Raw genomic sequence first — 13163 nt, forward strand, 5'->3', positions numbered from 1 at the left:
GGGACTAGATTTGGTTTTCCACAGGAGCTTAATTGTAGTGTGCAGAAGAGTTTCCCTAGTATAAAGATGGTGTCAGTATCTATGTTTCTGCTAAATGATTAGATCACAAACAGCTTACAGTTGTCAGATATTTCTGTGTTTCTAATGTTATAATATATAACACATTAGAAAAGACATGAACAAGTCCAAAACGATCACATATTCAAGAAGACTCTAAAAAGCAAGGAGTTTCCCTTCTAAAAAGAGATATATTTTGGAATGAAATTAATAAAAGACAGAAATTCTTAAGCTAAATTTAAGTTACCCAAAGTGATGCCAAGAGGAATATGAAGATCCAATTAATAAAGTAATAATAATTCTTCAGTTTTCACTGCAGAAAAGGCTGGAAAATGATCCATGCCTGAACCATTGGTTTGGGCAGTGAATCTGAAGTCATTTTCAAAACTTCTTGTTATTTGCCTTTGTCAAAAGGAAGTGACAAGTCACTCAGGCCAAATAGCATTCACCCAGCTGTCTTAACTTAAATAGCAACGAAACATTTCCATGTCCTTCTCAAAGGGCAGTATCCAATGCTGCCCATCTGCACAAGGGGCCCACTGCTGCTTTTCTCTGGGCAGCCAGCCCCACTGATTCTGTAGTGTGAGTGGCATCCCCCTTTGTCCAACGGAAATATACTACTTCCATTGGCAAGCCTTGAAATGAGCAGAAATGCTAGTTTCTGGAACAGGGCAGATTGGCAGAGCTCCCTTATGTGAGCTCCGCCAGTCTGCCCCATTCCAGAAGAATGTTTCCACTCATTTCGGGTTGCCTGTGGAGGCACTAAATATCCATTCCACAAGTGGTGGACATCACTTGCGAAGTAGAAACTGTGGGGCTGGCCATGCACAGGCAGTCACAGTTGGCTTTTGCCTGTTGGATTGAAAGGTAGCCTTTTTTTTTTTTTTAAGGAGCCATGGTGATCCAGCAAATTACAATTCCGTCAGCCTATAAACCTTGTCAGCTGCTGTAGTTACAATGTAGAAAGGTGAGTTACAAGATTTAAAAATAAATATAATGTCTAAGATGGATTGGTAGGAGGCATTACAGTTGCTCTAGTGTAACTGATTTCAGTGTAGCATATTCCTGAGCAGCAATCGGCCACTCAGCTGGAAACATGGACACGTTCCATCACATTTAATCTTTAGATATTCATGTTTGTCAGTAGCATATTTTTTGTGTTGAACAAGGCCTTGGAGGGATGGCTTATTGTTGGAGGGGGACAGCAAGCCATAATTATGCAGGAGTCCTTATCACATATTGGCATTCTTTCTGCAATAAATAGTTATATTTCACTTGAGCTAATGTTTGTCAGTGCCAACAAATCAATAGCTGATCATGTTCAGTCTCTAGGTAGTATCCTATTGTGCCAGTGTGCTTGCAGGACCCACCACTCCTGCAGTGGAGCTTTGGCCCGTCTAAAAATAACCCCAAACAAGTGGACATGCTTGTTTCTGGAACGGGCAGGTCAGCAGAATTTGCAGAAGGGAGCTCCACTGACCTGTCCTGATCTGGAAATGAGCATTTCCGCTAAATTCAAGAGTTATTCTTAGTAGCACCAAAGCTCCATTGTGCAAGCGGAGGGTCCTGTGAGTGTAATGGAACCAGCTGAGGTGGAGCGGGATACTGCCCAATATCTAGACTTCTCAGCAGTTTTTGGCACTGTAGGCCAGAGGTAAGCAGTTTTGATATCTTATTAATATATTTTATGCAAACTAATGTTTTATGGTTTGAACCGCCATGGACATTGTTGGAGGAGATATGTTAGAAACTTATAAATAATTTATAAATAAAAATTGGTGAAATAAGGGGCAAGGAACAATTTGAATGATAAGATAAGGCAAAAACTGATTAGATTCCATGGTCCCTGATCCTATTTTTTGGAAGGTATAGTGTCTTTTAATAGTTTGGTCAACTTAGGAAAAAAGTCTTATATGAAAGTAATTAGGATTGGCTATTTTGGCTTAATTGCCTTTTTTCTTGAGTACCACCTGAAATAAATCCCTGCCTTTGCTAATATAAAGACTGTTGTGCTTCTCTTTACTTCTGCTGTCTACCTCCCCAGGAATTGGTGTGCTTTGCCCAGAGTAAAAGGCAGATCTGAATTACAGCTGGCCCTTATGTTTTCAAAAATGGGGGTTAGCCATTGCTTCTTTGTCCCAGAATGCAAGATACCTGCAACACCTAACAGTGACTATGTCATTCAGTCTGCATTCTCCATTGTGAGACTGGGTCCAAAGTACATACCTCAAGGCTGCAACATCTGGCCTAATTTTTGGACTTTTCTGCTCTTACCCTATCCTTTGTTGTTGTTGTTGTTTACCATCTAGCCTGATAAAGAGTTCTGGAGAATTTACAAGCTTCCACAATCTTTTGTTTCATTTTGTTTGGCTCTAATAAAGGTATTGCCTAGCTGTGGATTTTGGACTGTGATTGTTATTATTGATGGAGGTAGATTCAGACTTGTATATCACTCTTACCAAGTCACAAGGCAGAAATACAAAGGGGTTCATTTAAGTTATTTCATAAGAATTGGATAACTTCTAAAAACTTCTTCATCAACAGGTTCGCCATAAAATAACACAGAAGGCTTATGCCATGAAACTTCTTAGTAAATTTGAAATGCTCAAAAGATCGGACTCAGCCTTTTTCTGGGAGGAGAGAGATATAATGGCCTTTGCTAACAGTCCATGGGTAGTTCAGGTAAGGACAATTTTCTTGAATAAAATTATCTGGTTCTTTTAAGGTGAATTTTGAAACTATAAATTGGGTTGAAACTATAAATTGGTAGAATATATATTCAACTATAAGGGTTGAAACTATAAATTGGTAGAATATATATTCAACTATAAGGGTTGAAACTATAAATTGGTAGAATATATATTCAACTATAAGGGTTGAAACTATAAATTGGTAGAATAGTGTCCTTTGTGGTGACTTTAGTTTATGGATTTCAGTCTACTTTAGAATAATGAGAACTTGATAGTTTTCTCTCCTTTGGCCGTCTTCTTTCATCTTAAGATGAACTTGTCTCTGTGATTATTTTGTCTCTTTTGGCTTTTTTTTTCATCTTAAGATGAACTTACAGTGTGTGGCTCTTTCAGATGTAATTGCTTGATTTTAAATGTGCAACTGTTAAATTTACTTGTGTGCTCTAGGAGCAAAGTGTGTAAAATTGTTTTCGCTTTCTCCCCCATATGTGGGGCGTTGTCATGTGTGTAACACTGTGTAAACTGGTTTCTATATGTTTTCAGTGAGTAGAAGTGAATAAAAGCATGTCAAATGGGCTTTTAGTTATAGGTTTAAATGTTAGTTGAAATATATTTTAATCTTCAAGGGCAATGTTTGTTACAATAGCATATAGAGCAGCCTTTCCCAACCTCATGCCCTCTAGATATTTTAATTACAACTCCAAGCATTCCTGACTATTGGTCATGCTGGATAGGGCTGATGGGAATTAGAGTTCCAACAATATCTGGAGAGCCACAGGTTCCCCACTCCTGGTTTAAGACACCTGTTCAGCATTCCATTCGTTAGTTTTGTTTGTAACATTGAGATAATAGAATGCAACTTCTGGAGGGCACCAGGCTGGGGAAGGTTGATATAGGGCATTGATCTTAGTTGGAAATGTGCAGCAAGAGTTGTACCATTACTTAGTGTGTTTTTTAATTATGGTTTTCACTGGGAAAATACAGTGCTGTATTTGATTCAGTGCTATTGACAGGATAGGAAAACAAAGTTGTTGTGGTTTCAAGGATTCTAGTCCCGTTACTAGAGCAGCCTTCCCTGACCTGGATGGTGGGAGTTCTAGTCCAACACATCTGGAGGGCACAGGTTGGGGAAAGCTGCTTTTGAGTGGCATTGATACTTTTGCTGCGGGACAGGTAACTAGCGCTGTTAAAAAAGAAGGCTAGTTCCTTGAATCACAGTGCCACTGCTGTAGATGTTGGTCCTCCTTGCCCTCCAGAGGTGAAATTTGAGCCTTAACTTAAGTATATGCTGTTATGTCTCAGGAAGGGTTAAGAAAAAAATTAATGCCTTTGAAATGAAATACAGTACAATCAGCAGACTATCATATGAACATTTTCTGGTTTCTTTTCAAAACAAAGCATGTATACTACATTCAAGGTCCAATGATGTGTATAATTCTGGTTATTATAAGTTTTACATCCCCAAGATTGAATTAACCCTGTGACTGCAGTCAGCAGCTATGAGGAGAATTTGCAAACTTTCCTACACCCTCCCAATAGTGTCCGTATTTGGTCCTGGCAACAACTTTTTGCAATTCTGCTCCTGTCTAATGCTGGCTGAAGTGCTGCCTCAGCAAGAGAGAGGAGACTTACTTGTTTCTTGACTATTCTTGACTTTCTACTGAAATGTTCAGTGACACATAAGGGATTTACTTCATTGGTGGAATGAGTAAACTGAATTGTTCTGGAACTCATAAAGACCTCTAACAATTACTGCACCATACCAAAACCATCCTTGAAAAACATATGGGGAAAAAGCTGCCTTTAGTGTCTCAAATCCACTGTGATTCAACAGATTTTTTAAACTGAAAATTTATCAGTTTTGTGATGTCTCTGTAACTGTCCATCCTTCTGGGTGCAGCTTTTTAGTGCCTTTCAAGATGACCGATACCTGTACATGGTAATGGAATACATGCCAGGTGGAGATCTTGTCAACCTCATGAGCAATTATGATGTACCTGAGAAGTGGGCCAAATTTTACACAGCTGAAGTCGTCCTCGCCCTTGATGCAATTCATTCCTTGGGCTTGATACATCGAGACGTGAAACCTGACAATATGCTTTTGGATAAATATGGACACCTGAAGCTTGCAGATTTTGGTACTTGTATGAAAATGGATGAAGTGAGTATCTGGGTCATTGTGTGTTCTTCTAAAATAACATGTACAATATAAAGAAACTTGGAGAACTTTGTTAACTAGGTGGCATATAATATTGCTAATAAATAGAGGTTATTTTAACTATGCCATAGTTGATAATGAACATAGTGTAGTGCGGCCTTCCCCAAACTGGTGTTCTCCAGATGTTTTGGACTACAACTCCCAGGATTCCTGGCTGTTGGCCATTGGCGTCCAAAACATCTGGAGGGCATCCAGTTCGGGAAGGCTGGTATAGTGGCTTAGAGAATTTGCTGTGAACGTTTCTGATTTAATTGTTACCTTTACCATAAACTCACTAGTTGACCTCAGCCAAGCTATTATCTCTCGGCTTCAGCCCTCCATCTACAATATGCTATATTGACCTGCCCTATGGGATTGTTGTAAGGCATGTTGGAATATTATATGTGAAGCATACCTGAGGACCATATAAATGTTGAGTTTTCTTGGTCAAGCAAAGTGAGGCCTTTGGTTTAGAACAGGTGCAGGGAACATGTGGCCTTCCAAATTTTGGACTACAATTCCTATGATCCCTGCCAATTGACTGTGCTGGCTGGGGCTGATGGGAGTTGGAGTCCAACAATATCTGGAAGGCCACGGGTTCTCCATTCCTAGTTTAAGACACCTGTTCAACATTCCATTTGTTAGTGTCGTTTGTGACATTGAGATACTGGAGTGAAATCGGATCTCCATATTCATAGACAGTTCTGCATGACAAATTGGGTCAACCTCAGACCTGTTTTTAAAAGGGGTAGGAAAATGCAAAATACATTCTTATGGAACATCTGCTTGGAAAGAGAATGACCCAGTTCACATGATCACCCCAGCATAAACAAGCCATGGTGGCTTGTTTAAGCCCCAGGGCGTGCCAGCACATGCTGGGCACCATTTGCCTAATCACCTGCCCGGGCGCAGCTTGTTGTGTGGCCTGAACCCAGGTAGTGTGGCTTTGGTGGAGAGGGGAACAATCTTGAAGATTGTTCCCATGGGGGTTGCTTCCCCCACAGGCAAGCCATGCCACCAGGGTTTGGATGACACAACAAGCTCTGCCCAGGCAAATAATTAGGCAGATGTCACCTTGACATGCGCTGCGGCTTAAGCAAGCCACATTTGCTTGTTTAAGCCAGAAAGTTGGTTGCATATTCAGGATACAGTTCTGTGTTTCAAGTTTGAATGCCCGGTATAACCCTACCTCTATTTTCAAGGAAGGCCAGAACGATGTAAAACATGCTGTAAAATACCAGCTCAATCCCTGCAGCTATTATCAGTAATATTTATTATGAGGAAAGACTTCTGAAATGCTCTGCTTTACCAGTCGTTATTAGTTTTCAGAATACCTTAGGGAAGATTAAATACCAAATGGGCAGTACTGTGGTAGTGATCCAGAGATCTCCCCACCACCACCCCAAATTTCAGAAGTGGCTGGTCAAGTATGAGGAGTGTCTACTGTGAGGTGTGGGGAGAAGATTGGAAAACCCCACTGTGCAGTCCTTTGAATCATGGCCAATATTAGTTACTGGTTCTGGATCTGGATCTGCTTCTGTTCAACAGATGAAAACAGTCTTACATGACTAATCATTTGGCTTGTAACAGAATTACATCCAGATAAATCTGTTTCTTAGAAATTCTCAACATTTGCAGCTTTTCCCCATCTCAGCAGTTGCACAAATTGAACGTGGGAAATTCTGTGTGTGAGTTGTACTAAAGAGAGAATGGCCTGCTTTTCCCTAAAAGGGACTCCTCCCTCATCCTAAGTGACAGCAGCAACATATTTTTTTCCTTGCCTACCCTAATTGGTTCATCTTTTCCACTTCTCTGCTTACCTTTCACCATTTGCTTTACCAGTCTTGACCAGTGAGCAGCTTTTAAAAGTATGAATATACAGTATATCCTGAAAAGAACACAGGGGCAGCAATTTGGAGAGTCTGCAAGGAAATTTAAGCTTGGCACCTAAAATGGAGCAGGAAGTATGGATCCTGTACCTCTCTGAAGTCTGCACTACTTCATTAATTCCAAGTTCAGAAACACAAAAAGAAATCCCCACCAGTAAATTGGAAATGAATTTTTGTTCAATTAAATATTAGCATTTTAATTGCAGCAGTGGATTGATTAAAACTGCTGATACTGGTGGTGAAAGAAAATAAAACTTTTGAATAAACTCTATCTGGCAGAATGGAAATACTTGGTTTTTATTGCTATATGGAGCCTGGTTATGCTTGAATGTTAACTACTTTTACTTGAAAATGAGCCTTTTTATAGTGGAACCTAACTTCCAAGTAAGTTCCTAAGCATGCTTACAGTGGGGAAGAACTCTGCCTATAATAGTGAACACATACAAAATTGAGCAATCAAGGAAGCACCTGATTTCACTGTCTATAAACACTGTCTTGTGTTAATGTTTGCTTGTTAATGAAAACAGTAACTTGGCATGTTTGCTATTTATAAGCACACCCATAGCATCCCCTAGTGGTCTTAGATGATTTACTTAAAATTAGATAAAATAAATCAGCCACAAATAAAATATTGTTACCTTTAGATTAGTGTGTACTCACCCATTTATTCCAGTGCAGTCTCATAACTCTAATAGAACAACTTTGGAACAAATAGGTTTTCATTTGTAAATGTAATTCTGTACAACTTATACAATAATGTGTTCATTCCCATTTTGAATGTTTTGCTTCTTGACATTACAGAAATACTCAACATTTACTTGGTGATGAATATTTTATTCAAACGATCAGGATAAATTTATGGCAAATTCACTAATTTAGGCTGGCTTTTATAAAGGGAAAAGTTTATAAGGCTGTTTCTATTTATCATCCTGATTACCAGTATGATAAAAATAGGCACACCATGAAGCAAATTTTGTATATGTTTTTCTGATATACTAGACTTTGTCTCTGGTAAAAGCTTTGAAGATTTAATATATTTCATATTGTCTACTGTTGCATTTCATTGTTAAAAGGAAGTTGTGGCCCACATAAGTCAGCTGTATGATTGGTCTGTTTCCTTGATCTCTGAGAGCAGCATGCACCCATAAAAGGGTAGTCGGGAGGAAGATCTGATGAAGCATTTGCAGAAGTTGAACCAGTTCTAAGAAGAAATGAATGCAATTATGGATGGGGAATATGGCAATGCTTCATGACTAATGCTTCTACTGCTTTACTAAAAACATTTTAGAGCATGGATCAAGCGAATAGGCGTAATAGAGGTTCTCTTACCGTGATGCAAGAGATGTTTTGCTAACCCTTGCACTTGACTACCCCCCTTTCAAATACACAAATTGTATGTTGAACTCATTGATATCTAAAACATGGTTGGCACTTTGGTGTGTGTGCCACTGGAGTGCAGATGGAAATGCAAGCAATCAGTGTGCACTTGGATCTGTGGATTATGCCAGTGTTGGTACCTTCAGTACTTCTGTGATATAGTGTGGGTTATGCAGTTTTTAAACTTAATACTGTTCTTCATTTGCTGTGACAAAAATGATAATTACTATTTAGGGATACCATTACAGTATCTATAGTAGTTAATTTAAACCATATTCTGTTCTTCCACAAAAAACTAGAAGTTACGTTTTCCAGGCAGCCTTCTATCCAGTCAGTTCATCTCCTCCTCTTCTGCATCTCTGTCATGTGCCATTTGCTGGGCCTTTCTTGGAACCATGACTGCATGATGGTTCTTTTATTCCATTGTTGTTGGGAGTGATCATTCAAGCCTCATGTCTTCAACAACTTTATATAGAAGTATTGCATAAAAGGTTGCTGTGATAAATCTTGACTGTAGTCAACATGGCATTTCTTTTAAAGAAAAGCAATATAGAGATATAGGCTTTTCACTGGACACTTCTAACTGCCTTGATAAAATGAAGCTAAATATTAGGTGACCGATGCCCCCAGGCATTGCTTCTCTTTTCATTGCGCAAAGTCTAGCTATCTCTGTTATGTGTGACCTGTCAGCTGTGTAGACTCACAGCCCTAATGGAAATAAACCAAGCCCTTTATCTGCAGCACAAATGAGCACCTCCCCCACTCTCCCAAATCTCCTGCCTATGTCATTGGTGTTGCTGCTGATTTGGACCAAAAAAACCGTTCCCCTGCTGCACTGTGAGGGCTGCTGCTTCTGGGGTCATCCCCCACCCCAGCCACCAATGCCTCTGCTGCTGGGCTCATCCCTGGAATCTATAAGGAGCTGCCGCATTCCACAGTTGGCCCTCTGAGTGTGGATGCCAGAGCACCAACCACAGAAAGCACCAGGGGCTCTAGCTGCTGCACTGTATGGTCAAACATCAAAGTCCTCCCCAGCACAATTGTTCCCCCACACATCCCACCAAACAGCTGTTTGGTGGCATGGGAGGGAGCACGATTGTGGTGGGTGAGTGTGAATGAGCGTGTGTGTTTGGGGTGGGGGGGGAAAGGTTGTGTGTGCATGTTTATGAGTGGGTGGGAAGTATGTTTATTTCTGTGGGGGTGGGAAGAACGAATATGTGAGTATAATGGGGGAAGGATGAGTATGTGTGTACAGACCCAGCCATCAGTGTGGCCGTCCTCCCCCAAAAAGGTTGTCCACCCCTGGTCTGCAGCAACACACTTCTTTTTAGGCATCTGTGTCTGGACTTTTAAAATCAGGTTTTGTTTTGCTTGAGTCAGATATGGGACAGAAATATAATGACTTAGTGGCATGCTGATTTTGGAATCCTATTATTTCTAAATATGGTTTCTAAATATGTTATTGACATATCAGTTCAGGCTGTTCAATTGTTTTATTTTGTGTAGAATTGGACACCCTAATATTAAGAACATGCAACACCTACAGATCATGTATAGTTTTCTGAAGGAAAATTGAAGCTAAAATAGCAGCTCTGGCAGTAACTACAATTTAGAATTTATAACCACTTCATATTTGGTCTTATATTGTGTTCATATACAGCAAACCTCTTGGGTATAACACTGATAAACAATTATTTCAAGGAAGTTATCAAAATATTCTAATACTTTCTGTAGGGCCGAACACAAATGCCCTATTCATAAATTATAGTCCAGAGTTTCTGTAGTGTTCCTGCTTAAAGCCATTTATCTTTAAGTAAATCATATAAGTATTTTTATAAATGTAAGTATATGACTACATACTATTTACCATAGTAGTCATTTGTGCCTCTCTCGTGTAAGTTACATTTTGCTATCTCCCAGTCAAGACAGCTGATTTCTTATTTCAGAATTTGTCATTTCTATAGCTTTCTTAACAATATTGCCACAATATTGGTATCTTGTGCATGTAGTTAGAAAGCTAGTAAGATATTCATGCATGAAAGGGGAGGAGGTGAAAGGTTTTTAAGACTTTGGCAGAATTTTGAGTCCCACCCTGCACTTAAGCATAGGTTATTATGTCTTGTGTCGGTGTTGGCAACTGAATGCAGGCAGGTGTCTCCTGCATTTTTTTGTTCTGGAACAGGTTGCTTTGCTGTTTCTAATCTTTTATAACAGGGGTGAGGAACCCCTGGCCCATAGAGGCTCTTCCCCTCCCAGAAGATCCTTTGCATGTCTGTCGACTCTGCCCATCAGAAAGGTAAGGGGCTCATGGAACTGGCTCCCTTGGGAGCCAGTGCTTCAAGGCCCCTGGAGTACCTTGAAGTGGCTGCTTCAGAGGAAGCCAACTCTACACCCCTCATCTTTGGGCAATGGTGTGTGTGAGTGTGAAAATGTTGTGTGTGAGTCGGGTGGCCATGTTTCCTTTCGGCTCTGGCCACGGCCACTGGTGTGCAGGCCCTGGGCAGTTTCCTGGACAGCATTTGGACAGAAAAAGGTTCCCCGCCCCTGTTTTATAACCACCAATGGGGTCTTGCTCTGTATATGGTTTGCTAAATTATGACCTTAGGCTTTAGTACGTAGGGCCTGCTTCATATGTACAGCCCAATAAGTGACTGGATGGTCACTGTTAATACTGCCATATTGGCAGAGCTCCATATGGTAAGCCATTTGTGGGACCAGGTCCTTGTATGATTTACATGACGTTGTAATGTCAACCTGCAGAATAATACAGCATGCAATGTAGCTGATCCTAGTAAGAACTGTAGGACCTGGAGGTGTCTGTGTTTCCAGGCTTAGGAGTAGTGTACCCAGATTGATTGAGGAACTGAGAGAAAATTAAGTTGAATTTTAAACACTTTATTCTCCCTAAAAAGTATGCTATTTCCTTAAAAATAGAGAGTTACACTTGCAGAAAGGTAGATATATTCCCCTTCCTTTTTCTTAAGGTAATAGTATTTTGAGTATAAGCTCTAACCCAGCCTTCCCCAACTGGGCGCCCTCCAGATGTTTTGCACTGCAGTTCCCAGAATCCCCAGCCTGCATGCCCAGAAGCTGGCTGGGGGTTATGGGAGTTGAAGTCCAACAGATCTGGAGAAGACTGGTTTAAGCTAGCCACAATTCCCAGTTTGGACATAACAACAAATTGTGATTAGTTTAAACTAGGATGTGAGTCCTTCCAATCTCCTCCTCCTGGCATGTGGCAGAGGAGGATGTAAGTGTGGAGCACTTGAGCCCCAGACTCAAGCAGGCTTATCTGCATAATATGAAACTATGTTTCAATGTTGCATCTGAACAACAATGCCAGTGTAAAAATAAGGAATATAATACTACTTAACAGGGGGTGGGCAACATGGCACCCACAGGCACCAGTGTGCACTTGGACACTTTTCTTGGCGTTCTCCAAGGTGTCCTACCCTTCCAACTTTTATTTATTTATTTTTTAATAACAAAGTTTCTTATTGGCAGCTGGGATTGCTTCAAAGCAAAATGGGGGCCTCTGGCTGCTCTCATTTTCTTTTCCCATGACTGCCTCTGGACCATAGGTGGCTGCAGGCTGATGCTTCCATCTGCAGCACACCCATTTTGTGGTGGTGCCCAGAACAGTTTCTCAAACTGCCAAATATGCCCATGGGCCCAAAAAGGCTGCCTCTCCCTAACTTACATTTCTGCCTCAATTTACAGGTTCCTGTTATCAGTAATTCCTAGACAGATGTTGCAGGGTAAGCCAGTATTACTATAAACATGCTGCAGATTCAGGGCTAGATTTAAGAGATCCTGAGTTAGTGGTAGAGGTAAGAATTAAACCCAGGTCTTCTGGTTCACAGCTTAAACCCTTAGCCATTATAGTACAATAACATTTAATCAAAATATTATTCAAGTATTAAAGCATATAGAAAGACATACCTTCTTTCAAGTTTTGTATTTTTTACATGGTTTAGCCTGTGTACTTACAATATCGGTTTTATTGGAGCACAGAAAAAGCAACCACAACGCAGTTATTCAGTCTAAACAGAGGTGTGCCTATATATTGTCTTCTGCTGTTTTAGGACCAGTTCCAAATCTCTCTTGCAATTTATTGCAAAGACTTCCAGTAGGTTCTGTGAGCCATGAATCGGACATAGCATACATTCTCAGCTTTTGCTTACTTTGTCTGGCTCCAAGATTAACTCGTTCAGTTCTCTCAACAAGATATCTTTATACTTGTGGCATAAGCTTTATGAAAGAAATTATAAAGGGTAATGACACTGTTATAGGATAGATGCAGTTAGCAGCCTTAAATTCATAACTACTTATTTTTAAAAATAAGTTAGCATACTAGTATTAATTAATTTACCACATCTAATGGTGATGTAGTTTAATTGCTTTCTTGTGGTTATGTAGACAGGGATGGTGCGTTGTGATACAGCTGTTGGAACACCAGACTACATATCACCTGAAGTATTAAAGTCACAAGGTGGTGATGGTTATTATGGACGGGAATGTGACTGGTGGTCTGTAGGAGTTTTTCTGTTTGAGATGCTAGTTGGTAAGTTTCGAAATTCCTCTTGTTCTCCCCCTTCAAAGGACTTGGATCTCAAATGGTTGTGCATTGCTACAAATGTACCATGTGGGCTGTTGATGCAATAAGAACATGATGATTATATTTCTTCCTAAATTAATCTACTTTTAGTTAAGCTCTTTATTCAAGAGCCTGGGTTCACACAGTATGAGGAGGTCTCCCTAAAAAGGCATGGAGAGTTGTTACAGGAAGTGTGAACTACCCTGCCCCCACCTCTCCTGCTCTGTAACCATTGATTGGGTTGTTGAGGCACTAGGATGAGATGCAATTCCACACATCCATTGCAGTAATATGCTCAGTCATCCATCTTTCAGGTTGTTAAATTTCTTGAGGGATGCTGGATGATTATTGGGAAA

The 13163-nt window shown here is 40.2% G+C and overlaps 2 protein-coding genes across 12 annotated transcripts in view; one reads left to right on the plus strand and one right to left on the minus strand.

Moving 5' to 3' along the window:
- The window catches only part of SLC66A3 (solute carrier family 66 member 3), a 154374-nt gene that overhangs the window by 79771 nt on the left and 61440 nt on the right, over nucleotides 1-13163 (minus strand). The window contains exon 7 of one of the 7 annotated variants that reach the window (XM_084826622.1): nucleotides 7650-8034. The exons of 3 other annotated variants lie outside the window; for them this stretch is intronic. In XM_084826622.1, the coding sequence (XP_084682748.1) occupies nucleotides 7862-8034 (173 nt within the window). In that variant the 3' untranslated portion in view covers nucleotides 7650-7861. Of the gene's footprint in view, nucleotides 1-7649; nucleotides 8742-11086; nucleotides 12861-13163 lie in introns of those variants that run through there. 3 more of the 7 variants (XM_084826626.1, XM_084826624.1, XM_084826620.1) reach the window with 3 other exon arrangements.
- The window catches only part of ROCK2 (Rho associated coiled-coil containing protein kinase 2), a 107569-nt gene that overhangs the window by 53778 nt on the left and 40628 nt on the right, over nucleotides 1-13163 (plus strand). For all 5 annotated transcript variants that reach the window (XM_084826613.1, XM_084826611.1, XM_084826612.1 and 2 more), the window contains exons 4-6: nucleotides 2602-2739; nucleotides 4648-4908; nucleotides 12630-12774. In XM_084826613.1, coding sequence (XP_084682739.1) covers nucleotides 2602-2739; nucleotides 4648-4908; nucleotides 12630-12774 — 544 coding nt within the window. The remainder of the gene's footprint in view (nucleotides 1-2601; nucleotides 2740-4647; nucleotides 4909-12629; nucleotides 12775-13163) is intronic.

This window comes from Heloderma suspectum, chromosome 1 (assembly GCF_057233095.1).
Source record: "Heloderma suspectum isolate Gila_16-S chromosome 1, 16-S_ref, whole genome shotgun sequence".
Lineage (NCBI taxonomy): Eukaryota > Metazoa > Chordata > Lepidosauria > Squamata > Helodermatidae > Heloderma > Heloderma suspectum.